This window comes from Sceloporus occidentalis, unplaced genomic scaffold (genome assembly GCF_023333645.1).
Source record: "Sceloporus occidentalis isolate IW3139 unplaced genomic scaffold, rSceOcc1.0.p SCAF_10, whole genome shotgun sequence".
Taxonomy (NCBI): Eukaryota; Metazoa; Chordata; class Lepidosauria; order Squamata; family Phrynosomatidae; genus Sceloporus; species Sceloporus occidentalis.
In genome coordinates this window covers 7215770-7242934 of record NW_028316990.1, presented here as the reverse complement: position 1 = coordinate 7242934, position 27165 = coordinate 7215770, and the positions used below count along the sequence as shown (strand labels likewise).

The window sequence follows — 27165 nt, the reverse complement described above, 5'->3', positions numbered from 1 at the left end:
TTCCATAACAACACATTAAAAACCTTTACAAAAGTTTCACAACCAATTCTTCTACTACAGCATTAGAAACACTTCCAGTGAGAAACCAGCTGTAAACCCTTCATGCAAATGTAGCCCATAGTGCAGCCTGGAATCTGGATCAGCTGCGTGAAGCCTTACAAGGAAGGCAGTGCCTCTGAGGATGTGCAGAGCACTTTGGTCTCCCCATGAAATAGCCATGGCTCCCTCCCCTTTGTCCAGGATGACGGGGTAGAAGTGGGGGAACGTGGCTTCCAAATAGACTCATCATCTCTTTTAAAATGAATTATCCATTGCCTGGGTTTTGAGCTCTCAGACTGCATTTCTCCATTAAAAAAACCTTCTATCGCTCTCTCTCTCCTTCTCTTAAAAAGGCCTTGCTTGATTCCCAGTTTGCCAGTCTGCGCTGATCTCCATGCATTCTTCCTGGGTGGCTTAATTGAATGGGCATGATTCGATTAGCCTGCAAAGCACTCTCAGCGCACTGCCTTTTTGGAGGTGGGTGCCTCTCTGGCAGATTAATTGGATTCTGTTCCTCGGGAGGCAAAGCGGGGCTGAGAGCGGGTGCATGCCGGATCAGGAGAGGGAGGAAGGGAGAGCAAGCCAGCCCTGGAGCCCTGAAGCAGTTAAGTGCTATTCCTGTCTGAGATAACGTTGCAAGGGAAAGCTTCTGGGTTTTTGGGGGGATGGAAAAGACCAGCACCAGAAAGAAGAGAGAGTGCTGGGTTGACGTGTTTTCATAAGGGAGGAACAAAGCTGACTGACCTGAGAAGGATGCCCAACAGGGAACAGTTCCTCTACTGCTTCCAGAAAGCAAGAGTGAGCAAAACTAGGTAAGGCAATGCCTTCTAAATAGACTCAGGTTCCAGTAATGAAAGCAGGCAGATCCATAAATTGCACTGAAATCTTTATTATGGGTTCTGTGTTTGTTGTTGTTGTTAACTGACTTCGTGTCGATGTTGACCCATGGCAGCCCTATGGATGAGACATCTCCAGGGCCCCTGTCCTCCACTGCTCTGCCCAGCTCATGCAAACTCATATTCGTGGTCTCTTTCATAAAGTCCATCCATCTAGCATATGGCCTTCCTCTCTTTCTGCTTCTCTCTACCTTTCCTAACATTATTGCCTTTTCCAATGATTCATTCCTTCTCAGGATGTGTCCAAAGTTATGCCAGTCTAAGTCTTGTCATCTTGGCTTCTAGGGATATTTATGGCTTGATCTGCTCTAGGACCCATTTCTTTGTCCTTTTGGCTGTCCATGGGATCCTCAGCACTCTTCTCCAGCCCCACATCTCCAAGGAGTTGATTTTCCTCCTATCTTCTTTCTTGACTGTCCAGCTCTCGCATCCATCCATGGCAATAGGGAATACAGTGGCTTGTATGATTCTGACCAGAGAACAAAGGGCAACATTCCTTTGAGGCTAAACTGCTGAGGTTTTTCCTCCCAGACTTAAAGCTTGTCCACGCTACACAAATACGGTGCTGTGGTCCCACTTTACAATGGGCCCTTGGGGTTTCCACTGAGGAATCCACTGGGGTTTAGTTTCAGGACCTCCAGTGGATACAAAAATCTGTGGCTGTTCAAGTCCCATTAAATACAGTGGCTTAGTAAAATGGTGTCCCTTACATAAAACGGCAAAATCAAGTTTTGCCTTTTGGAATATATATCCATGGATTCAAACATCCACAGTTTGAAAATAGTCGTCTGTGTGTGTGTATATACACACACACACATATACACACGACTATTTTCAAACTGTGGATGTTTGAATCCTTGGATATGGAGGGCCAGCTTTAATTGTCAGGGTTCCCTCTGATGGACTCCTGGGGTTTGCAGTTAAAGGAGAGGCATTTAGAATTGTCAGCTGGAGAGCTTTAGCACCTCTTCCCACTACAAGTCCCAGGATTCCATAGGATTCAGCTGTGGCATTTAAAGTGGAAGCATAGTGCTATAATTGTGTCGCGTAAAAGGGCCCATGGTCTGCCACACCAGGGACTGGCCTATAAGACTCTGGACATGCATGGGTTGCCACCAGCCCCATTTTGTACATGGTCTGCTCAGCTTTGCTCCAAAGTAGAGCATTTGCCTGCCAGGGAAGATGTACAGTACAAACAGGTCATAAGACTATTTAGAAACTTTGGGGATTTTCATTCCTTTTGGTTGCTCTACATGGCAAACATCTAAGGCCATTGGTGATGAGGCTGTGGCAGACTTGGGGTGGGGGGAAACAGCTACAAGAAACTCTTTTAAAAATCCCCAAACCTCTCAAATACAGCAGAGAGTCACATTGGATCACAAACCAGGGAGCATTCTGTGATTGTTGCTTGAACATAAGGTTTTTCAAGATTTATTGGCATGCACATGGCATTGCATGCACCAGTGTGGTGTAGTGGTTTCAAAGTTGGACTACGACTCTGAAGAGCAGAGTTTGAATTCCCACATGACCATAGAAACTCACTGGATGACTTTGGGCAAGTCACATTCTCTCAGCCTCAGAGGAAGGGAAAGACAATCCCCTTCTGAACAAATCGTGCCAATAAAACCCTGCGATAGGGTCGCCATAAGTTAGAAATGACATGGAGGAACACAGCAACAATATATGGCACTGGGTAAGAATCTGAATACTGGAACAGTTATATAAAGGGTGTTAGGAACCAGGGTAGAAGAAAATGGACATGGACATGGGGAAACAGGTCTGACATAGATGCTGAGCACAATGTATGTGCCTACTGTTTGTGCTGGGTGGAAGGGTTGCCAGATATCTGTACTTTTGGCCAAAAAATGCCTTTCATTTTGAGCCTTGAGTTTTAGCAGGTGAGTTAATATGTTTGGCAACTGTAGGAGCTGCCAAAGTTTACATTGCCTGTTGTACCCCAAAGCTTGTGTCTGGTACGTGTTTCAGCATTTAATGCAGGTTCGTCTGCTCAATTCCTTGCTTATGGCTTCCCCGCTGCCTGAGTTTCCTCCCATCCATGACTTTCTTTCAACTTGTTCTCTTTTGCACATCACAGCAGCGCTCAGAAGTGCCAGAACAGTTTCTGCACCTAGGGGACTTCTAAGGGAGAAAGAGAGAGGGAGAGAGAGATAAGGCTTATCTGATGGAAGGGCTTGTTCTGGGTCCTTGTGATATCTCCGGAGGGGGAGGAAAGATCCGGTTTGATTGTCAGGAAAGGAAAAGCTTCAACTCCTCCTAGTTGGCTTGAGTGAGTGACTTGTTCCCTTACTTCACTTAGAGAGCCTGGAATGAGGCAGCAAGAAACACAGGGGATTTCAGCAGGCAGGCGATGAAACCCCTCTTTTTCCTGAGGGGTGATTTTGCAATACCTTGGCCAAAAGGATGAACTGTACCTTGGTGGGGAGTGAAGCATCGAAACTGGCTTCCGGCATCATTACAATGAGATTTGGAGGAACGCAGCATAAACGCGGCTCAATGCGGTGCTGGTAGTTACCTCTTAAACCTGCTTTGAGCGGATGAACACTCTTGCCCAAGGCAAAGGACTCCATGTTCTGAGCACAAGGGAACTGTTCCAGAGACCTTGCATGACTTGGAAGAGGAGGTGGGGATTGCACAGACTGCCAGTCTGTTCCAGGCTTGATAGTAAAGGATTCCAAAGTAATGAAACCCTGATGTTGCCAAACCGAGCCTGAGGATTCCCAAGAGGAGTCAGAAGTCTTAACATCCTGCCAATGGGTCCAAAATAAACCTTTCTGGAGAATTAAACAGAGTGTGAGCATTACCTTGTGGGATGCATTTTGTCCTTAGTGGCCTTCCATATCCACAGACTCTGCAGCCATAGCTTAAAAATATTCCCCATCCCAAAAAATTCCAAATTACAAACCTTAATTTTGCCATTTTATGTTAGGGGCACCATTTTACTATGCCATTGTATATTACGGTATTTCACAGCATCCACAGATTTTGTTATCCAGAGGAGTCCTGGAACCAAACCCAAGTGGATAACATTGTACTCCCCAGGAGGGAATCTAGAGTATGCCATGGTGGACTGAAGGAGGGGACAATGCCACTCTTATGGGCATGTCTACACCAAACATTTTAAAACAGTTTGTAAACCCGTGTGACTTTTGTGGTGGTGGTTGACCAGTTGATTCTGTGAAGTGTAGCTTTGTTGATGGTTGAGGGCATTTTGCAAAAGATTCTCTCTGATCTTATTGAAACTCTCCAATGGATGCTGTGTTCTGATCCCCCCTTCAGGTTGGCTTTAAGGTTTGCAGTGGAAATGGACCCTGAAAAGATGTTGTGGGTTCCACTCTTGGGACATGTTCTGCCTCCAGCTTGTGGCGCAGTCCCTTGGCATCCCTGCTCTTTTGGGGGCATCCTGGTTAGGTGAAATGTTAGAAGCAGGGAAGATAATGGGCATATTGTGAGAGGTCTCAGGCTATGCTGTTAATCTGAGCATCATGTGTTCTTCTCTGCATGAGCCAGTATGCCTCTCTGCACATGCATGAGCATGCAAAGAGGGCAGCTAAGGGATTGCCACAACTGCTCCCCATCCCTGGAGAGAAAGGCGTCTTCCCAGAGGAAATGGCAGACCTGTGTCTTTGCAAGGATATGAGAGACCCCCGGTGCCCGTCACTCAGGGGTGTCCCGTATTTGTTCACAAACATTTCTTTCTCCAGTAATGAAAAATTACCGAGAAGGGGTGATTAGGGGATTCAGGCCTGCCGTTGAATTGGGGAGGGTTTTTTTCCTGCTGAGCTCTGCTTTCCAAGGTATAATTATCCCAAAGAGGGTTGTCAAGGGGGAAAGGGGGGCTGGATCTGGCGCTTGAACAGGGACCCACAGAAAATTCATCGGAGCTATTAACTGGTAATTACAGAGCACCAAAGTAGCAGGCCCAGAACCGGGTGTCTGCAAAGAGCTGGAGATGAAAGGCAGCGGTAATTACGGAATCCGCAGGAGGCAGGCAGAACGCAGATAAGTAATGCTTCTTGAGCCGTTTATTGGGCATGGGGAGGGGGAAGGATGCCATATTTCACAGCAGAGAAGTAGCTTGCTTTCAGCATCAAAACAAGATATCCATAGGGGTGTTGATGGGGGACCCATTTTAAAGATAGAGACAGGAGCAAACGGGCAAAGCTCATTTGACAGGAGCCATGCAACAAACTGAAACATCTATGGGTCCCATAGGGGTGACCAGACGTCCTCCTTTCCCAGGACATGTCCTACATTTCCGCTTTCTCTCCAGGAGGAATTCCAAAATGCCTTCCATTTTGAACATGACAGAGAAGCATAGTGTTTTTTTAGCTATTATTTTTTAATCTCTGCATTTTTCTTGAATGTCCTACATATTTGAGATGCCACGTCTTCCTTTGAGGTTATAACATCTAGTCACCCTGGTCCTGTGTGTGAGAACGAATGTGGAAGGCTGCCCTCCATTTGCCTGAAGGCTTGCTTACATCTAAAGGCTGCCAGTTTGGCACCAAAGGTGGAAATTTGGGAGATGTTTGCAGGTGCAGGAAGGCTCCTGCCTTGGCATCGCCCCTTTGACCCAACCAGATGGCTCAGCCCACCTGCTTGATGGCTAGAACAGACTCGGCAGGGCTTTCGAAAGAAACATCCAGTTGTGGTTTTGGATGGCTCCTTGCCTTCCTTGTCCAGCAACAGGGCAAAAGCACCCAACCAACTCCCCCCGCCCCACCAACTCAGCTTTCCGCTCCCATCTCTCCCTCCCCTTCCTCCATGTGCAGCTTTCATTCCCAGCTGTTATTGGAATTAATTTACATGAGCTGATCATGCAGACGAGAGCCAGTCAATAGGCAAGAGTGCCCAACTTAATAAATGCTTGTATAATGAGGGCAGAAGGGAAGGGGCCGAGGCCAAGGCCAGGGCTTGATGAGGTTGCAGCGGGAGAGGGATGGGAGGGTTGTGGCTGGCAGCAAAGTGGAATCGGCGGCTGAGCCACAAAGCCGCCGCTTTCATTCCCATCGGCAGGCCTGCTCAGCCGGTGGTCTCTCTTCCATCTCCTTCCTGGGAGCACAGCGCCTATTTCTGCCTGGCAGACCCTGGCCTTCCATCACCTCGCTCCTTCCAGCCTCCCATTGCAGTGCCCTCTTTAGCTCCCGCCGTTTGTCACCTGTGCCTCCTGGCAAAGAGCAGCCCGGTGGTTTCGACAGAAGCGGATGTGCAGCTCAAAGCTTTGTTGTGCACAGGCATCAGATGAATTGTGGTCGCAGAGAATCTGAGAAAAATTGGAACAGGTGACCTGCCTCTCTTAATGCAAAGAGAGCACTTCTGCGTGGATTTTGCTTATTTGGCACAATTTCTTCCACTCTTCCTTGGCGTTGGGTTGGGAGGAAAACTGTGCCCGGCCTCCACTCTCCACCCCCTAGACAAAGGAAATACTATAGTTTTTTGTGGGTTTTCAGGACTGTGTGGCCACGTTCTAGAAGAGTTTGTGCTTATTATTATTATTATTATTATTATTGACCTTTATTTATAAAGCGCTGTAAATGTACACATTTTGCCAGCATCTGTGACTGGCATCTTCAGAGAATCAGGAATAAACTCTTTTAGAACATGGCCACATCACCTGAAAACCCCACTAAAAACTATGGATACCGGCCATGAAAGCCTTCGACTTTACAAAGGAAATCCTGCTCAGGCATCTTTTCTGGCTTTTGGAACTTTCCCCAGCCATGCGCTCCCAAACCAATCTCAACAGTCTTAAGGCCTAGAGACTTGATTTGAAAAACCAGAAACATGAAAACGGCGATTCTTGGGTTTTGAAATTCTGTGGCTAAAGCCAATGTTATTGGGCATGTGCGTTGCAGTCATAGCCTGCCCAAAGCCATGAGTAGTTGGAAGCGACTGGTGGGTCCTAGAAGTGGCTTATCTTTTTGTAAGGATCTGCTGGCTTTGTATAATGAATGACTTAAAAGACCCTCGGTTGATGGCACCAAATGGTCCTAATGTTCCTCCACTATATTTAGGTTTTAGGCTTGAGCATAGTACCCTCAGTGGGCCCTCTTAATATCAATAAGGTTTTGGTTTTTTGGAATATTTTTGCGGCTGGGTAGCCCTATTAGGGCAGTGACCTCCTACTGGTCTTGAACTCTAGGCAAATGCCCATTCCTGCCACTCTTTGGAGTTGGTCCAGTGCCTATCATGGGATTCTAGGGGCAGCCACCCAAAAGCCCCTGTCTTGCATCCCAACCAGCCACATCTATGATGGTAGTGGGACTAAGAGAAGGCCCTCTCCTGAGGGTCTTAGGACCCAGGCAGGCAGGCTTATGTGAGGAGATACAGTCTGGACCTGAGTATTACAGGGCTTTATAGGTCATAACCAGCACAAACCAGCAACAGCGGACCTATATGGTTCTTGTAACCTGCATTTTTGTCTTTTGTTTTGCTGTATCCTGGGGAAACAATAGACTGAAGGGATGTCCCTATGCTGTACAGCTAGAGTTTCCTCCTATGTATGCACCGCTTGCTGATCTGTTCACAGGTAGAGCTTTTCACAGGTAACATCTAGCATGTATTCACTAGAAGAAAGACAGTGCCTTTCAGGATGTGGCAGTTTTGCAGCTTTGCTTGCGGGTGAGGGTGGCACCAAGGCCATTTTATCATACAAACATCAAGAAGGAAGTTCACCCTAAGGTGACCCATTTGTCTGGTGCATCTGTGTGGCACATGGGTGCTAATTCACAGTGAGAACTGAATCCACGTTGTTGTTCCAATGCCTTTCTCTAGCAGATGCTGCCCAAAAGTGTTGGATTACAACTCTCAGCAAAAAACCCACCCATCATATTTATCAGGGCCTCTGCACATTGTAGTCCACAACATCTGGGTGGCACCTTCCTGGAGAAAGACAATTCTTTTGCCTCTTTTCCTTCAGGACCCAAGGCCCTGTGTGATTTCAGTAGTAATGAGACTCCCCAAGCATGCCATCTCCCTACTCTGTTCGCCCTTCTGTTTCATGTCCTTCCCAAGGGACCCCCCACACAAACACCTTTCCCTCGCCCTGCAACACAAGCAATGCTAATTTTAGAAGAGCTAATGAAGCTTCTCATTTGAAATTCTATTTTAAATGACCCAGCATCAGCAATGCCACTTTCAAAGAGCCTGGCAGCTCTGACATCGGGAGGGGGAGCAGGATGGAGGGCACATAAAAAGACTGCTTGCAGAATAGTGCCAAGGCGGAAGGTGAAAGGGAAGGGTGTACAATCATGGAAAAGACACTGTCTAGGAGATCCCAAGCATGCACCTCCTAGGTTTCTCAAAAATCTGTCTGTGGGGATACAGAAGGAGAGGACCTCTAGGGAGCACCATACTTGAATAGATTTGGCATTGAAATTGGATGGGAGACTGCCAACAAGTACCGGATGCTGTTGGCTACATTTCACAGGAAGGAACTGTCAAGACCAGGATTCCTAGCCTAAGAAACCCCTATGGAATTAATGGAGCCATCATACGTCAACAAGTGACTTGAAGGCACATATTAACACAATATAGGTATTGACACCATAGTGCAGATTTCCCTAAAGGCACCAGATCCTCTTTGATTTTGTAAGCCCAGCAGGGTCAGTCCATCCATGGCTAGCCATGTTGATCATACACCAAAGTACAATAGCATCCAAAATCCACGAAACAGCTATAGCTTTATTGGACAACCAAATGTACATCATGCATTTTGTATGTTTTGGTTGGCCAATAAAGATAGCCCAGCAGAGTCAACCCTGGTCAGGACTAGGATGGGAAACCAGCAAGGAATACCATGTAGAGGAAGAACTAGCAAAACCATCTCTGCGTAACCCTTGCTTAAGAAAACCCTGTGAAATTCATGGGCTCGCTATAAGTTGACAAGGGGACTTGAAGGCATGTACACACTGAGAGAGACATTGAAATCTGGGAGTAGAAGGTGAGCCTGCTCAGAGATGTCCTGGCCATGGGTTGAGAGAAGATGAAGAAGAGCTCATGGCAAGTCCTGCCAAATTGGACACCATCTCCCAGGAGCACCAGCCAGCCTGGCCAGTGATGAAGGAACCTGAGCTTTGGAGTCCAAAGCACTTGGAAAGCCAAAGGCTGAGAGCTATGCGAAGTCAAAGGTTTTCATGCCCAGCATCCATAGTTTTTTGTGGGTTTTTTGGGTTATGTGGCCATGTTGTAGAAGAGTTTATTCCTGACAGTAATCCTCTTTGCATATCTTCCCACCCTGAGGCCTTGCCATTCAACAACAGAACAATACACAGATTAACATGGAAATCACTCCTCCCAATCCAGGGTACTCTTCTAGAACATGCCACATAGCCTGAAAAACCCACCGAAAACATTGAGAGCTCTGTTGCAACATGTATCATTTGCATTTTGGTTGGCCCAGTAAAGGTATCACTGTTTTGTGTATTTTGATGTTGCATTATTTAGATGCACTCCAGGAAGGATGGGAGGATCCTATATTTAAAATCATGACATGACTGGGGTCTGTCAATGGCACAGCCATGGCAACAGGCCAGGATTTTGGAGCAAGCAGCCTTAACAGACTGTATGAAGGAACCCGTAGCATGAGGCACCTGCTGCTTCAGGGTTCTGCTTCCCACATAACTGGTTTGGTGTGAACTCAGTAGGTGGCCTTGCGTCTGGGCGTGTTTCTCAATGGGGTAAATGGTGAAGCTATCTGAGATGACAGACGTGTGCCCCAAACCCCTTGTGCTCTGGAGGAGTTAAACCCTGAAGCCAGCCTCTGTACGGTTCAAGTTTTCTTCTTCTGCATTCTGCAAACAGATGGAAAAACCACATGTTACCCCCAGGCTCAGACTGTGTCAGCACTTTGGTGGCTGATGCTTGTAGAGGTGGCTGATGCTTGTAGATGCCTACATTGTGGTGGCGTATGATTTATTGTTTGGAGGGCGTGTATGCGTGCGATTGTGTGTGTGTGTTCGCTCCTCCTTCCCTCCTTTCCTGTTTCTTTGGAGATGAGTCTTTTGAAAAGGTTCAGGGCTGTGTGTGCAAAGCAGATTGTTCCTGGCAACTTGTGACTCCCACCGGAAGGCAGAAAGACGCTCTCTTTCTTGCCTCGGGCTGAGATCCTGCAAGCAGCTCTTTTTGAAAGCTTCCACTTAGATTGCTTTTTCTTCATGGGTTCTGTCTCTAATCTGACTGGAAAGGGTGGGAAGGGGGAGTGCTTTGTGTTTGTGCCGAAGCCCAACTCGCCGCCCAAAGACAGGCTTTCTCTGCCAGGAAAAAAAAGGAAGATAATTGTAAGCTTCCATCATGTTGAAAATCCATTGAGATTTTGCTTGTTGGTCCAGTCCTGCCCCACGGTTTGCATATCTTGAATGGGACTTTTACTTCATCCTCTCTGGCTGGAGTATGGGTTTGGTCGCCGATTGAGAGATGAATCGGGTTTCGAAGGGACACCAGGAGGCCTGTGGTCTACTCTGAAGCGGGCTGGAGGGGGGACCTTTTTTGGCCAACCAAAATACACAAAATATATGGTGCAAGCTTTGGAAGCTCCATTGGCTTCTTCATCAGGCAAAAGTGTTAAAAATCATACAAGAGAAAAAAAATTATGATGATGTTAGTCACAAGCCTGCATTTTGTCAAGATGTAGATGTTCTTGGTTCAGGTTGTATGGAGGTACATTCATGTAGGCAGTCCTTTCCTCCTCCTGGCCACGTGGGTACTCCAAGAAATAACATATTTAGTTCTCTTAACAAGACAAAAAGAGATCTTGTATGAATGTGAACCTGGTGGCAGGGCAAATAACTTTGTTGGCTCATTCATCCATGTCCCAACCCCATCCATCCATGCATTCTCTGCACATCTGGCTTCTGTCTTAACTGGGGTTATAAAGTCTTCCCTCCCAACTTTTGTGAAGCCACTTTTCCCCCACTGCAAGACCTTCGCCTTGTAGCGGGTTTGAAGGCCTCCTGGTAGGTATGCCAGGGAGTCTGGGTAGCCCAAACTATGTGAAGTCAAAGGCTTTTATGGCCAGCATCCATAATTTTATGTGGGTTTTTTGGGCTAAGTGGCCATGTCCTAGAAGAAAAGCCCACAAAAAGCCCAAATTATCATTGGCCACCCTGGGCCATGAGCCCCTTGCATGTATCTTTAATGCCAAGTTTGACTCTCTGGGATGATGTGACTGACTCCTTCTCTCCCAGTGACATGGATTCTTCTTTTCATTGTTTCAGGCATGAGCCATGAGCCAAAGTCACCTTCTCTAGGAATGCTTTCAACAGCGACCCGGACCACCGCCACCGTCAGCCCCCTGACCCCTTCTCCTCTCAATGGCTCCCTGGTGCCCAGTGGCAGTCCGGCAGCCAACAGCACTTTGTCAGTCCAGTCAGCACCCTCCTCCAGCTTTGCTGCCGCCCTGCGCAAGCTTGCCAAACAGGCCGAGGAACCCAGAGGTAAGAGCGAGGGAGGATTTGGAAGGAGGAGAGGGTGGGGAGACCAGGAGGAAGCCATAAGGAAGGGCACCCTTGGCAGAGAGGCAGCAAGAGGGACCTCCAGACCCTGAGTTCAATGGCACCTCAAAGGATTGGGCCCTGATGCAGAGCTGTTTTCCAAACCTTCCTCACTTTCACCATTTGGAAATGAAAATTATTTCATCTCACTCTCATTTTAAAAGAAGTCAGAAAATACACAGGGAAAATATTAAAACTTTTCTAGCACAGATGCATCTCCAGTTGGGAAGCGGGAGTTGGGGGGGGGGAATAGAGATTTGTATTTCAAATAAGAAGTAAAAAAGGTGGAACTAAAAGGATAATGCTGATATCTCATGAGAGAGAAGGTCCAGAGGCCAAATGTATGTTGCGGGAAATGGATACCTTTAAGCTGGGGATGGGGGAATAGCAGGAGGTATACCTGGAATAGTCCGGTTTTCAAATTCACAAACATAACAGTTTGGTCTGTCAGGTGGACACAGGGAAGAAAAAGGTCCCCTGCCAGTGTCCTGTTGCTCATCCCAATCCTTTGGACATTTTTCTGCATCAGGAGCTGTAAAGGAGTCGAACTGGGCTGTGCCAACATCCTACAGAGCCTACTGGAAGAAAAGAATGGGTTAGGGTCCTACAGTCCCCATTCAGCGATCACCAAAGAAGTGACCATTTTGTGGAGGAGACCAGGATTTGGCCAAAGGGCTTTTTAGGCACTAAGCCTCGAGCAGTGGCCCAAGCAACGGCTTGTGTGGGCATGCTTCTTGTGTCCACATGCAGCCCCCCGACACCTTCGTCCCCCTTCCCGCTAAAGTGCTTGCTTTATTTTTAGCCGTTGGATTTTGTTCTCTTCCCCCTGCCGCTTGATGGGCTAATGTCTTTCCTCAGCATTGTGTCTCGAGGGGGCAGTTTAAAAATTCAATTCAGACGGAGTAATCCAAATGCCATATCATTTGCTGTACCCCGAGAGAAAGTCTGGAGCGGGAGAGAAACGCAGGCAAGAATCTGTCCTTTTCCATCGCAAATGGGCCTCATTGCTGCTGCCGCCGCCATGCTTCATTGAAATTTTATTTTTCCTAAGGCTCCTAAATGTGTTCTTTCACCATCCGAAGCTCCCCCGCTAAATAACAAAGTCAGCGGCTGCTGGGTGCCAGTATGGTGAAATGCACATCTGAATATTTTTCTTTTTAATGGGCTATTTAACAGGAGCCTGGCTGAAGGCGGGCGCCTTGAAGCCAGCAGGAGGAGGCAGAGGTAGGAATTAGTGGAGCAACGGAGGGAGGCCTGGTTGTACCAATGCGGGGAGGGAAATTTGCAAAGCTGGGGGAGAGCATTGGAAGCCTTTTTGTTAGCGCAGGCATGAGAACAGGGAGGTGTACCAAGCTCTTGGCTTTCTTTCCTTTTCACTGAAATGATGGCTTGTCTTGAGCCCCGATTGCAAAGACTTGCTCACCACTGAGATGAGTGTTCATACGCACAAACGCACACACATACACATACAGAGGAGCCACTATGGAAGTATATGGGGCAGGATCTTTTCTCCATCCAGCTCAGTCCTTCTGTGGTCTCACACAGACGTCTTTCATGCCTTCTCCTACGTGAGATCCTTTTTGAGTGGAAGTCACAGGGGTGAAACCCCAAACCAACCATATCCAAAATTACGTATCTTGCTGCCAAGCAATGCTCTCTTCCCAAAGGACTGGCTCCCACTTATATTTCTGATGATTTAAAATCATTTGTTGTTGTTGTGTGCCTTCAAGTCATTTCCAACTTATCCCAACCCTAAGGTGAATCTATCATGGGGTTTTCTTGGCAAGTTTCTTCAGAGGGGGTTTGACATTGCCATCCTCTGACAGTCACCCAGTGGGTTTCCGTGGCCGAGCCAGGATTCAAACCCTGGTCCCCAGAGTCAGTGGAGTTTATCACATGGGAGGAATTTCTCTTAATTTTGAATGAAAAGAAAGTGGGGCCAGAACGCATTCACGTGAATTAGCTAGTTCAGCGAATTTACGTGAATTCGAATTGCGTTCAAACTGAGTTCCCATTGCCCCAAAATAGCTTGCTATTGCCCAAAATTGCATGTGATCACCTCTCACACAATAACGTGAAACTCCATGATTGCGTTCGGATTGCCATTGGATTATACTTCCAATTTCCCTTGTCTGATAACATCCATAGTCTAACACTCAAACCACTACGCTAGTCCTGCACAGATGAATTATCGGAGGAATGACACCCCAAACTTCCTGTCTGCAAAGTTATGAGCATTTCCACCACGCTGCACTCTCTTTCCAAAACCCTGATTCCCATCTACATCTGTGGGGTGCAGACTTAAAATCATTACCATGGATTCCTTCATGCGCTCTCTGTGCTCATGGAAGCTAAGAGGATAGATCTGATTTTTCCTTTTTCACTGCACAAAATGCAGTTAAGCTAGAGAACGAGAACATGTCTGGAAACCACCAAGCCCTATGAGGAGAGATGTTTAACCTAGGGTATGTTTAACCAGAGAAGAGAAGGTCAGAAGGTGATATGATAGCCCTGTTTAAATATTTGAGGGAATGTCATAGTGAGGATGGAGCAAGCTTGCTTTCTGCAGCTCCAGAGAATAGGACCTGGAGCAATGGATGCAAACTACAGGAAAAGAGATTCCACCTCAATATGAGGAAGAACTTCCTGACAGTAAGAGCTGTTCAACATTGGGAGATGCTCTCTTGGATTGTGAAGGAGTCGTCTTTGGAGGTTTCTAAATAGAGGCTGGATGGCCATCTGTCAGGGGTGCTTGGACTGTGTTTTCCTGCATGACAGAAGTGGGTTGGACTGGATGGCCCTTGTTGTATCCTCCAACTATGATTCTATGTCCTTCAGAAGATGCTCATGGTTTGCACCATTGCTCCCTGGTGTTAACTGGTCAGGAGTAACTGCCATGCTCAGTCTTGCTTGAGTGTATGTAGGATTAACTGCCCTCTTAGTCTTCTTGAAAGCTGTCTGAAGCCCCATGGAGGTTACCTGTGACCTGAGATGTTTACCATGGAGAGTGAGAAGGTCCCATGACAGCTTTGGCCTCTTGCAGTTGTTGTCGGGTGGAAGTGTCATTGCTAGACCCACTTAAAGCTCTGGTTACTGATGTTTGGCTTCTCCTGGGAGGGAAGAAATAAGAGAGGTTGGGTTTTATTATTATTTTAAACTGGCTCTGTAAGAACTATGGCTTGCCTCTGCAATGCCACCAGCTGCACATTTGGCCCTTCCATCCTCATTTGATGTTATGGCTTATATGCGCCAGGGCGGCATGGAAGCAGATGGCTCCTGACCTCTGTCATAGAATCATAGGTCCATCATGGGCCAGCCATCTTCTGCATAGGATTTTGGAGGCTGTTTTGGCACCAGAGCGGGTCCCGGTAGCTGCTTTGTTATTCCACCATGTCTGCTCAGAACGCACTTGCCTTAAACAGAGGTTTCGTTGTACATGGCAATTATCTAAATTGGAGCCAAGGAGAGTGAGTCAATTAAGGCTGGCAACGTGGCACTGTTTGGTGCTTCCGTGCAGGTGGGCAAATCCATGCTCCCCAAGGCGGGCGAGGAGCTGCATTCACAGTTCACAGAACAAACCTGGAGGCTTCTTTGGATTTGAATGCCGCCTTTGGGGGTCTGTTGACTGCCATCTAGATAGATGGCAGATGCTGCCAATCTTCCATTGGGGAAAAGCGGAAACAAAAGAATGCCAAGCAAGGGGTAGTTAGTTTCTGGAAAGCCGGGTCACAAGCCTGCCGGGAAGTATCAACCACTGGCTTGCAGGTCGTTTCTCTAAACCTCAGCAGGGTGGCTGTTCTAAGGTTTCCATTTAGGGGAAGGAAACACACTCTGTGCATGCTTCGGGTTGCTAGTTTGATACAGGTTTCGCCGAGGCACAAGTCAGCAGTATGGGTTTGTAAAGAGAAGGCTGTAAACATGAAAAGCATCTGCAGAGCTCAGCTCGGAGAAGGAGGAACTCAGGCCAGCCTAATCAGGCACTAAAATACTCTGAGCCAAAGAGGAAAGGTAGGCTTAAAGAGAGGCAGAGAATGTATTATTGTGGTGGAAATTGCCTGTCCTTTCTGCAGAGAGCGTTAATCACCGCAGTCCCCAATCTGGATAATGGGAACAGCCTCCCTCCCATTCTTTTCCACCCAAAGGGGAAATCAATTTGTGAAACACTATAGATTGGAAGATGCCTCACCCGTCCATCTCTTTCTCTGCCCCCCCCCCAGCCCCATTTTCTCCACTATCTAGTGGTGTGTTGTTTTTTCCTCCTGCTCCTCACCCCCTTCTTTTTTGTCTTCCTCGTTCTTCTCTCCTGCGGCTTGCTGCTTAGCCCATCAAAAGCGACATTAGTGGATTTTGACATTGATTTTCCTGATGTTTGCATCTCCTCTCCAGCTCCAGTTTGCCTTCCTCGCAGATGCAGTAATTTTTCCTTTCACAAGCTATATACAAATATCTGCCCCAGCAAAATTTGGTTGATAATGAAAAGCTATGGTGGGTTTTTCCATCTCCATTGATTTAGATTTAACTGCGGTATAATTTGACTGCCAAAAAGGGAAAGGGGGGAAAAATCCAAATTCCCCGTCCTCGGAGTTCTCCACCTGCCTAGTTTCTGGAGCTGGATCATCTTGGAGACGCTTAATATGAGCTTATGGGTATTGGAAAGTGCTGAGCAAAAGGGATCAAGAAGGCAGCATAAAACAAGGAAGCATGGAGGCTTCTATGGCAGGGAACGTGACATTTTGTTGGCCATCATGAGGGGCTGTTTTGCGTGCAAAGGCTGCATCTGCACTGCAGAAATGATCCAGATTGACACCACTTTAACTGCCATGGCCCAGTGCTGTGGAATTTCTGGGAGCTGTAGTTTTGGGAGATGCTTAGCCTTCCTTGTTAGAGAGCTCTGATGCCACAACAAAATGCAGTCTTCCCTCCGCTCTCGCGGTCTTCAGACTTGCATCCCTCACTTATGTGCAAGCTACAAACAGAGGGGGAAAGAATGGGGCTCATGCCCCCATGCCTATATTCAAGCCAATGAGGCTTGAATATAGGCAAACTTCCATGTTTGCGAGGGGGTCCAGAATGGATCCTCTGCAAAAAAGGAAGGGTGACTGTACAATTCCCAGAATTCCACAGGTTGGAGCCAAGACAGTTAAGATGATGCCATCCTGGATTATTTCTGCAGTGTGGATGCAGCCAAACAGGGACATAGCCAAGGGGGGGTTCTTGGGGTCCGGACCCCCATTTCCATTAGAAAAATGAATGGTGCATGCTGCTGCACCGCTGCACCCAAGCCCCATTATAATGGTGGCACTTACTCTGGACCCCCCCCCCTTCCTAAAATCCTGACTACGTCCCTGAGCCAAAGCAGTGTTGAATGCCTGATGAGAATGGAAGCATCTGAAAATCTAGCAGCTACCATATTGCAGAATTAGTGCCTTTTGACACTGCTTTAGCTGTCATGACTTCATCCTGAGAATCCTGGTATTTGTAGTTGTTGTGTTCTCTGGCAGAGAAGGCTAAAAATCTCACATAACTATAAATCCCAGAATCCCATAGCATTGAGCCACAGCTGTTAAATAGTAGAAATCGGGGTTCATCCAAGCCCCAGTATTTCTGATTTCTATGTAGGAGTGGGAAAGTTGGACAGTGAAGCAGGTGACTCATTTGGGGAATATGGAAGAAAATGGGGATCACAGTCCACCAGAGCCAAGGGGAATAATTTTTGCTAAAGTTGCAACCAAAATGGAAGAGAAATTATATTTTGACAGTGCTGCGCTTGACCCCTTTTCATCTCCCGTGGCTGTTATATGCACCAGATCCCCTCTTGGTTATGCTAAGGATGCTCAGCAGACTCTTGTCAGGGTTGAAAGGGCTTTTTGTGAGCCTGAACCGAGCAGGAAAAATCACCCAAGCCTTGAGACGGGGATTTTGCCTCTCCTTCTCAATGGCATTGCTCAGTATGAAACATGACTTTGAGTGGAGAGAAAACAAGAGATAACCAGGAGCGCGGTGCCTAGCGGGGATTAGAGTGGTGTGGCTTTTTCCTTGCAATTTTGTTCTCTTTCATCTCGAAAGGAGGAGCAAACGCTGCACTGCCTCTGAAGCAGCAAGTGTGCGTGTGTGTGTATATATCTCTCTGTGTGTGTAGTGTAGTGTCGGTGCCAGTGGAGAGCCCAGGCCTTGCAGAAACAGGAAGCTGCTTAACATATTTATTGATATCAAATGGATGTTAATTGAGTTCTGGGAGCTCTCAGATTCGATGCAGAGTTCAAAGTGATTTTGTGTGTGTTTGTGTGTGCCTGGGTGGGTGCAAGCGGTTGTCGGAGGGAATGGTGTTAAAAAGAAATTGGCCCCCAGGAGGAATAAGGTAACAAGAGCAAATGCCTGGATTCCCACTCTATGTGCTGGCTGGGAAGATGTACGAATTATCTCTTTTGATGGGGAGGAGAAGTCCATCAATATCTTTTCAAAAAATTCTTCTGAGCTGCGTTGACCAAAAGGAGAGGCAGGAGCAAAAAGTATTGTGTGGAGGGGACCTTCTGGTCAAGATGGAATAATAATAATAATAATAATAATGATGATGATGATGATGATGATGTTTATTTATATACCTTCGGCCAGGTTTCCTTTAGCTTCTGTTTCCGCATCTGCAAATGAGTTTGTAGTGACTTTGCAGGGTTGTTGTTGTTAGTTGCCTTCAAGTCGGTTCCGACTCATGGCAACCCTATGGATGAGACATCTCCAAGAATCCCTATCTTACACTGTAGTCTTGCCCAGATCCTTCAAGCCCATAACCCCCTGATTTGAATCTATCCATCTGGTTTGTGGTCTTCCTCTCTTTCTTTTACCCTCTCTCTTTCCTAGCATTATTGTTTTTTCTAGTGATTCATAGAATCGTAGAGTTGGAAGAGATCGCAAGGGCCATCCAGTCCAACCCCGTTCTGCCATGCAGGAAATCCAAATGAAAGCATCCCCAACAGATGGCCATCCAGCCTCTGCTTAAAGACCTCCAAGGAAGGAGACTCCACTACACTCCTAGGGAGTTTGTTCCACTGTCGAACAGCCCTTACTGTCAGGAAGTTCCTTCTGATGTTGATGTGGAATCTCTTTTCCTGGAGCTTGCATCCATTGCTCTAGGTGTGTTCTCATGATGTGGCCAAAGTACAATAGTCTCAACTTGATCCTCTTTGCTTCCAAGGAGAGCCCTGGTCTGACCTATTCAAGAACCCATTTGTTTGTCTTCTTGGCTGTCCATGGGATCATCCTAAGTCCTCTCCTCCAGCCCCACATTTCAAAGGAGTTGGTTTTCTTTCTGTCTGCTTCCTTCACTATCCAGCTCTCCCATCTATTCATGGGGATAATGAGGAATACAATGGCCTGGACGATTCTGACTTTAGCACTCAGTTGTATGTCTTTGCTCTTCAGTATCTTTTCCAGTTCTTTCATAGCTTCCTTCCTATTCCTAGTCTTCTTCTTATTTCTTGACTGCAGTCTCCATTCTGCATTCTGCATTCTCAATTTTTGACTGCAGTCTCCATTTGATCCTAGATATGGGAATTCAGGATACAGATCTAATGATAATCACAATTAATGTGTAAAGTGCTTAACCAGTGGCGTACCTATTATATTTGATACCTGGTTGTGGATCATTTTTTAATACAGTGGACCCTTGTTATATGCTGGGGTTTGGTTCCAAGATCCCCTCTGGATAACAAAATCTGTGGATGCTCAAGTCCCATTAAATATAATGACATAGCAAAATGGCGCCTCTTATAAGAAATGGAAAATCACGGTTTGATATTTGAAATTTATACTTTTTTTGAACATTTTCAAACCATGGATGCTTGAATCAGTGTATAAGAAATCCATGTATAAGAAGGGCCAACTGTACTACTCCCAGAGCTGCTCACCAGATGGCAAAGGGAGGCAACTCTTTACTGCCTGGCCAGCAGAGCCACCAGACCTGGAAAGCTGTCCAGTCCCACCAATGCACTCCCTCTGAAGTGTCACCCATTGCAGTCCGCACCTCCTGCACTCCCATGGTGACACCCCTGTGCTTAGCCATTTTAAAATTCCCTTGCCCTCACACATCCATCCATAGGGTTTCATGTGGTGGGGTGAAATATGAGTTTGCTCATCTTTCTCTTTCTACATTCACCCAGTCATCTTAACTTGACATAAATGCAAAACTCCATTTTGGTATAGAGGCCCACTTTTGGGAAGGGAGGTCTACCAGAGGATAGCTTTTGACAACTCTCTCTCCCGCTCAACCCAGCTAGAATTTCTAGCCCTGCTAGCTGTGATCAGAAACCAGCTGTTGCGGGGTTTCTTATTTGTCCCATTAGTGGCTGAGTCCAGAGTTTGGCATGGTGAATATTTCTAGGATACAGTGGGCCCTTGGTATCCGCAAGGGTTTGGTTCCAGGACCTTCTGTGGATAACAAAATCTGTGGATGCTCAAGTCCCATTAAATACAATGGCATAGCAAAATGGTGTCCTTATATAAAATGCCAAAATCAAGGTTTGCTATTTGGAATTTACATATTTACAAAATGATTTCAAGCTGTGGATGCCTGAATCCTTGGATAAAAACATCCATGGATCCAGAGGGCTGACTGTACTAGAATGTGACATTATGCAGAAGCTGTGTTTCTTGGTTTTAGCCGCACCTGTGGATAACTAGAAACACCTGTTGAAAGAGGTATGATTGTCTGTGGATTTTTGCATTACCAGAAAGGATAATGGGGTACAAGAAAGTGGTAAATGTGTGGTTTACAGGCACCCCTGTTAGTTTACACGAAATTCCTGGAGTCAGCTCAGCTAGCCACCAAATATTAATATTTTGGACGGAGATGTTCATGTTTTGTCTGAGCTTGTAGTTCTCTCTCTCTCTCTCTCTCTCTCTCTCTCTCTTTCTTTCCTTCCTTCCTTCCTTCCTTCCTTCCTTCCTTCTGTTCGTTGCAAACTGTTGACACTGCTTGAGCTGCCAGACACCCCCTGAGTTCATTTTCATCTCCCAGCTAGGAATTTTCACTCTCCTTGGAGATCAAGGAGCAGATCACTTTCCACCCAGCAAAGCAAAAGCAAACCTGGGCGGCCACATCTGCTGATTCTCAGCTCCAGTGGGTCCAGGTCCACGCCGGGCCCTTTCTCTCCTCCTCCCCCTGTCCCTTGTCTTTCCTACTTCGTCAGGGTCTCAGCTGTTAATTACCTTTGCCTGTCAGCCTTGCTGGCTAATCTGCTATCACTGAGTGGAAAGCAGGAGGTCAGACAACAAAGGTGACACTGCCACACTGCGCCTCTTGTCATCTCCAAGCCAGATTAGTTTCATTGACTAACTCCTGGCTGAATACCGCCAGTTAATTATAACGATCACAAACCCTCCCATTTTAAAGCCACACAGCGAGAATTAAGGGTTCTGAAGTAAGACTTTAGCTTCATTAATTGCCCGGCTCTTTGTGATGGTATTGATTGATAAGGCTCTCGCGTGGTGAGTAATGGCTTCCCAGCTCAGAGGGGATTAAGCCGGCTAATTGTTGTCAGCCCCGCACTGACAAGATAGACTTCAGTGGGTGTCAAATCCATATCGGCGGCTTCCCTTTTGTCGCAAGCGGCATCCATGCCGCCACCACCGCCGCTCTCCAGAATGAAAGTACTGCGCAATAACCCAGGAATAATTAATAAGGCATTGTTGCTGGCGGTGCGTCGGTCTACCTTTCTTTGTTGTCCTTTCCATTTCCTCTCTCCCTCTTTCCTCTCCAAGCTTGCCCTGAATGGTGTTCTGCTGACTAAGAAAGGAAGATGTTTTCCTGGGGAAAGGGTCCCTCTGAAGAATGCTTTCTCAAGCAAAATGAGCATCCAGCGCACAAGGAAGCGCAATTAGATCTTGGGTGACCCTTTTTATATTTCCCATCAGGATGGTTCTGTAGGCAGTAGTTAAATGGGCTGCGTAATCGCTTTTGGGCTGTAAGTTCCTTGGAGGCAGGGGCCTTTTGCCTTTAATCTAATAAGTGCTGTGCCCATCACTAATACAGTATTAATAGATATTGCTATTTCTTGTTATTTGGTCTTAAGAAAAGGTAAAACCCTTGTCTTCAAGATCACCACCCAGTTCAGGCCTTGTCAACTTACCTGATGGTTAGAGGAGTAGCCATTGTGGCTATCCACAACTCCATTTCATGCAGATAACCTTTTGGCCTGGGTGAACATTTCTTTTTTGTGCTCTGGATTCCCTCCTTTCCCTGTTGGGAAGATCTGCAGTGTTGTTAAACCGGGTTCTGCAGTCTTAGTTTCCTCCCCTTACTGCCATTGTAAGGTAGCCAGGCTCTGATGAGGGAAATGAGTCTCAGGCTTCTTCTGTATTCTTGTAGTTCAGTAGATGCCTTGCCCCATCCTCAAAATGCAGCTGAAGGCTAAGACTCCATGTTTTTTGGGCACAAAAGGAGAGAACCAAGAAGCCCTCCCCTCTGCCTCAAAACTGGATGAGAGAGGTAGAGGTGCATAGGCTTTACTAGCAAGACATCATTTAGTGCAGCGGTTCTCAACCTGTGGGTCACCACCCCTTTGGGGGCCGAAAGATCCTTTCACAGGGGTCGCCTAAGACCATCGGAAAACACATATTTCTAATGATCTTAGGAACCGAGACGTCAAAGGTTGAGAACCACTGATTTAGTGGGATGGGACTTTCTCAGTTCCCCTCCCTCCCTTAGTCTTTGCAAGTGAATTAAGAGATTTCTTGAGATGTAGTGTGAGATCAGGGACAAGACTTGCTGTCCCTTGGAGAAAACCAACCGCAAGTTGCTGAATGCAAATTGATCTTTGTTGTAGAAATTGTAGCCTAAGATTTCGTAGACATGGTCTACTAACGTTGACAAAAGCTGATGCTACAACTTCTTTTGCACAGTTAATATCAAAGGCGCTATCAGATCCCTTTCCGTATTGATATTCCAGACATAGCACAATTCTGCTCCTGAATTCTACCCACAAGTTACAGGTTGGTCATTAAGGCCTACATACATTTTTGTGATCTCTCTTAAACCACTGGCTGGGCCCAATAAAATAAAGGATCCTGATAATCCCAAGCCTAAACATGGTATGAGGCCATGCAGCCTCTTTTGGCTCATACTTGGCATGGTCAGTTCAACCTAATGTGGCTTCCTTCTGTTGCGAACTGTCTGAATCAGTTTGACAATGCATTTGCAAACTGCATAGTCTTAAAATTGAGGGAGTTGTGTGCAAAGGCTAAGTAAAAACGTGAGGACCGTGTTGTATGACCAATTTGCCAATGCTTGTTGCCACAAGGAAATTGCTAAGCTTGTAACTCCTCATGGATATTACCTTATTTGAATGTCGCCTATTTGTGCACACATGAACTTAGCCTTGCCTTGATTGTTTTTCATAAGAACATTTCCACCCAAGATACACAAAGATATCCAGCTAGGATGCCCTAGTTAGCATCCTATTTGTATTTCTGCTCCAGCCACCCTCTTCTCTATCCATGGCGGTCTTAATTCTAGTCTTGTGGTTCCATTTCTTTTCCCTTGCAAATATCAGCAGCATCCCTAGGGTGGGTGTAATTTAAAATACAGATGTATTATGCAAATGGTAAAGCCTTGCCCAAGGGTTAAAAAAAGAAAAGAGAGAGTTGTTCTGTATACTCAAATGCCTTTCTCTTTGAGTGCACTTTCTTGATCGCAGTGGCTTTTGCAGGCTTGGCTTCGTGCTAAATTTTTCTGGAAAGAAAGCAGTTGCTCCTGTAATTGTGATGCTGTGTTTGGCGCCATGATGGATGTCTCCGCAATGGGTGGTATCCAAGCCTGGGTCTTCCATTACTGTAACTCATGCAGATACTGGAGGAATATCTCTGCAAACTCAGCCTTTTTGCTTGCTGGGATGTTTTTCTGAAAGGGGGGCATCTTCACTGAACTAGCTTCCTGTTGGAAGCCATTCTGTCTTGTCAAATGCTAAGGTGTCAGGGACGTAGCCAAGGGGGGGGATCTTGGGGTCCGGACCCCCCCCCCCTTCCATTAGAAAAATGAATGGTGTGTGCTGCTGCGTCGCCGCACCCAAGCCCCATTATAATGGTGGCACTTGGTCTGGACCCCCCCCCCCCCCTTCCTAAAATCCTAGCTACGTCCCTGAAGGTGTGAAGGTCTAAAGGCTACTGAGCACAAACATTTGATGTGAAATCAATATGATGGAAGTGGTAGTAAGCAACAAGTTGTCTCGTGTATCTGTTCATCAACTATCATCTCCATACAGCACCTAGCACATACTAAGCTCTTTATAAACAATAAAGCAATGTGCAGCGATAAAGTGGGGGGCAAATGGCCTTTTGCCTTGAGAATAGTAGGATCTTGGAACTGAGGAATTGCCAACTAGGCAGATTTGCAATTTCCTAGGTTAATATTGCATCTGTTGAGGTTTGTCTGTTTTCCTACAAAAACTCTAAAGTGTATTGTTACTGTGTGCCATCAAGTCACCTGTGACTTATGGTTGCCCTGTCACAGGGTTTTCTTGGCAAGATGTATTCGGAGGGGGGTTGCCATTGTGCTCCTCTGAGGCTGAAAAAGGACAGGTTGCTTACTTGTAACGTTATTTCTTTGAGTGGTCATCTGCGAATTCACACAAATGGATTATACTGCGCAGGCGCCAAATAACCCATTTGTATGATTCGCAGAGAGCGCGAAGAAGTGTGACTTGCCTACATCCACCCAGTGGGTTTGCATGACTGAGCAGGGATTCAGATCTTGGTCTCTCACATTCCTAGTCCAGGGCTCATTACACCATGCTCATTCTCCTAAAGTATATGCAGTCCAAATTTGTAATGTCCTCATTACTTTTAACTGCCCATAAGGGGTTTTGTGGTGCCACAAAGCACACATCCACTCTGCTCCCCCCAGCCTCTGTCTGGCCATGAGCATCACAGTTGTCTGGACCTTTTCTGGAAGATGGTGGGGTCTGAAACAGATTAATGTAGCCCACCTGTCTGGAATGACCCTGGGAGGCATGCCCATCTTGGCCCCGATCTTTGGGTGCATCTGAGACAGTGTTTGGGAAGAGATTCTTGGCCACATTAAGCATGACCTGAGGACTTGGCAGGATTTTTGTCTCAAAAGCTGCTCTGGGGTTGAACTGTTGATAAGGATCAAGATATTCTTACTGATGTGTTTGTGTGGTTTTTTGTTTTTTGTTTAGGGTCATCGATAAGCAGCGAGTCTTCTCCAGTTTCCTCCCCGGCCACCAACCACAGCTCCCCTGCAAGCACGCCTAAGCGAGGGCCGATGGGGCCTCTCATTGTCCCGCCGGGTGGGCACACTGTCCCGAGCACACCTCCAGTAGTGACCATTGCACCCACCAAAACTGTGAACGGCGTCTGGAGGAGCGAAGGACGGCAGGTAAGGCTCCTTATGCACGTGCACAGTGCTTGTAGCAGGTGCAGGGCTGTGCATCTCTGGGGACTTATGAATATGGTGGGGAGAAGGGGGAAAGTGTCAACGCAACACATGCAGGAGGGGTAGATCATCAGGTGAGAAGGAAAGTTTGTCTCCCTTGACAAAAGAAGATACAAACACCTCAGTCTCTAACAAAAACTGCCAACAGGTTTTCTGCTTTTTCTTTTATTCATGAGAGCTAGAATCCTCCTCTTTATTATTGTAACCCATTGAAGGGGCCATCCTAAGACAGGGGACTGGCAGGCCATAGAGCATCACTGCCAGGGAATGTAAGGGAACAGATAGCTTGAGGACTATAGTAATCTACAGCAATGCTACTCAAAAGCTGATGGTCCACAGACCAGTGCTGGTCCCTTAGCCATCCTGTGCCATCCCCAGGGAGTTTCCAGAAAAGAAAGAACCAATGGGCACAAATATGAGGCCAGTATGTGGCACATTGGGTGGGTGGGGAATTATCAATTACCACTCTCAGATCTCTTAAGAAGCACTGGTAGGGTTCCTGCTATAGGGGGAAATCACTATGGACCTTATCACATGAGGCATTTACTGTGCTGGAACTGTGGCACAAATGTTTCAGAAGCGCAGAGGTGGGATCGCTGGTCATGCTTCTGAAGTGTCACTGAAGCGCATCCCTCTCTTCTCCTGTCGACGAATCATTCATGGAGCAGCCATTTCTGTAATAACAGGATCTTCCATTATGCAAAAAAATGGCTGCTCCATGAACGCTTTGGCAACGGAAAAACAGTGAAATGTCTCCGTGTCGCTTGGGAAGCGTGACTGGTGATTCCACCTCCTTCCTTCTGAAGCGTTTGGGCCACAATTCCAGTGTGGTAAGTGCCTCGTGTGATAAGGGCCTATGTTTCTATGCATCCATGTGGGTGCACCTATTTGGCGGCTCACCTCCTGCCCATTTATACCTTTGATCGACGTGCTAATCCACCTGACCTGTTAAGTCTGAATTTGTTACAGGTCGGGTGGATTAGCATGCTGCTCAAAGGTATGAACAGGCTAGAGGTGAGGTACTAGATATGGCAGACAGGAACCAAAGGCCAGAGGTAGGAGATGGGGTCATGGTCAAGCCAGTAACCCAATAATAGACCAGAAACTTGAGGAGATCTGGGGCAAGGAAGAGGGCAAGGCAAGGCAACTCAGAAGCACAGGAGGATCCAGGTTGTTACATCATACCATCTAAATCAGTGTTTTGATTCCAGGGTTAAGGGTCTTGAAAAGTGGTAGAAAGCCAGCAGACGTTGCCAATGATCTGCCCACACAGGCCATCCTCTGGGGCCCCACTGTGGGCATGCCCCAGCAGCCTGGCTGCATTTGCTGCCCGTATCTCTCTTCCTTACTCCCAAACGGGTGGCAGCAGGGAGTCGGAATGTTTGCTAATTAAGAATCATTGTTAGTGGTTATCCTTCCCTTGTATTTTACCCAGGCTTCCCAGCGGGATTGCAGCTCTTGGAAATACTAATTAAACCACAAAGAGAAAAAGGAGAGGGGAGGGGAGGGAAAGTGGGACCCCTGATGCTTGGAAGAAGCACAGATGATGCCCCAGCAGAGAAAAACATGTAGGGGACAGACACCCGCACCCTGAACTCTTGATCAGGTTGAAAGGGGAATGCAGATTTCGTAGGATTGTTCTGTGATGCCGCCTTCCATGTTTGTTTTAAGTGTGGTTTTCTCCTTTTAAGAAACTGTCTTTGAAAAACTGGCCAGCTTAGGTTAACCAAGTGAGGTTCATTGCTCCAGATCTCTGCTCAGAGAGTGGAATTGCAGTTATTTTCATGTCCTCTGAGTGCAGTCAGCTTTGATATGCTAGGGCAGGAGAGGCACAAGGAAGGAGACATTTCTCCCCTCCTGAGCTAGGAGCCAAAGACTCCTGATCTCCACACAATAGTTGGCATCATCTTAACAACTTACACAGGTACGGATTGTACTACAGATGCAGACAGATTTTTGGAGACAATGCATAGTGGTCTTATCCAGCTGACAAAAGTGTAACCCAAGTTGTGCATGCAGGACCATCGCTCATGCGGTAGCACATTAAAGTACACAGAGCAGTATAAGAATATGCATTTCTTGTTGTGTGCCTTCAAGTTGTTTATGGCTTACAGTGAATCTAAGGGGAACCTTTCAAGGGATTTTCTTGTCAAGGTTTGCTCAGAGGGGGTTTTGCCTTTGCCTTCCTCTAAGGCTGAAAGAATGAGACGCCCCAGTTCACCCAGTGGGTTTCCATGTCTGAGCAAGGATTTGAACCCTGGTCTCTCAGGGTTTC

At 46.7% G+C, this 27165-nt stretch overlaps 1 protein-coding gene across 3 annotated transcripts in view; it reads left to right on the top strand.

Annotated features, from left to right (window-relative positions):
- LOC149305785 (genetic suppressor element 1-like) overlaps window positions 1-27165 on the top strand; it is a 359677-nt gene that overhangs the window by 303666 nt on the left and 28846 nt on the right. For all 3 annotated transcript variants that reach the window (XM_089540535.1, XM_089540534.1, XM_089540533.1), the window contains exons 3-4: window positions 11171-11389; window positions 24634-24833. In XM_089540535.1, the coding sequence (XP_089396661.1) occupies window positions 11171-11389; window positions 24634-24833 (419 nt within the window). The remainder of the gene's footprint in view (window positions 1-11170; window positions 11390-24633; window positions 24834-27165) is intronic.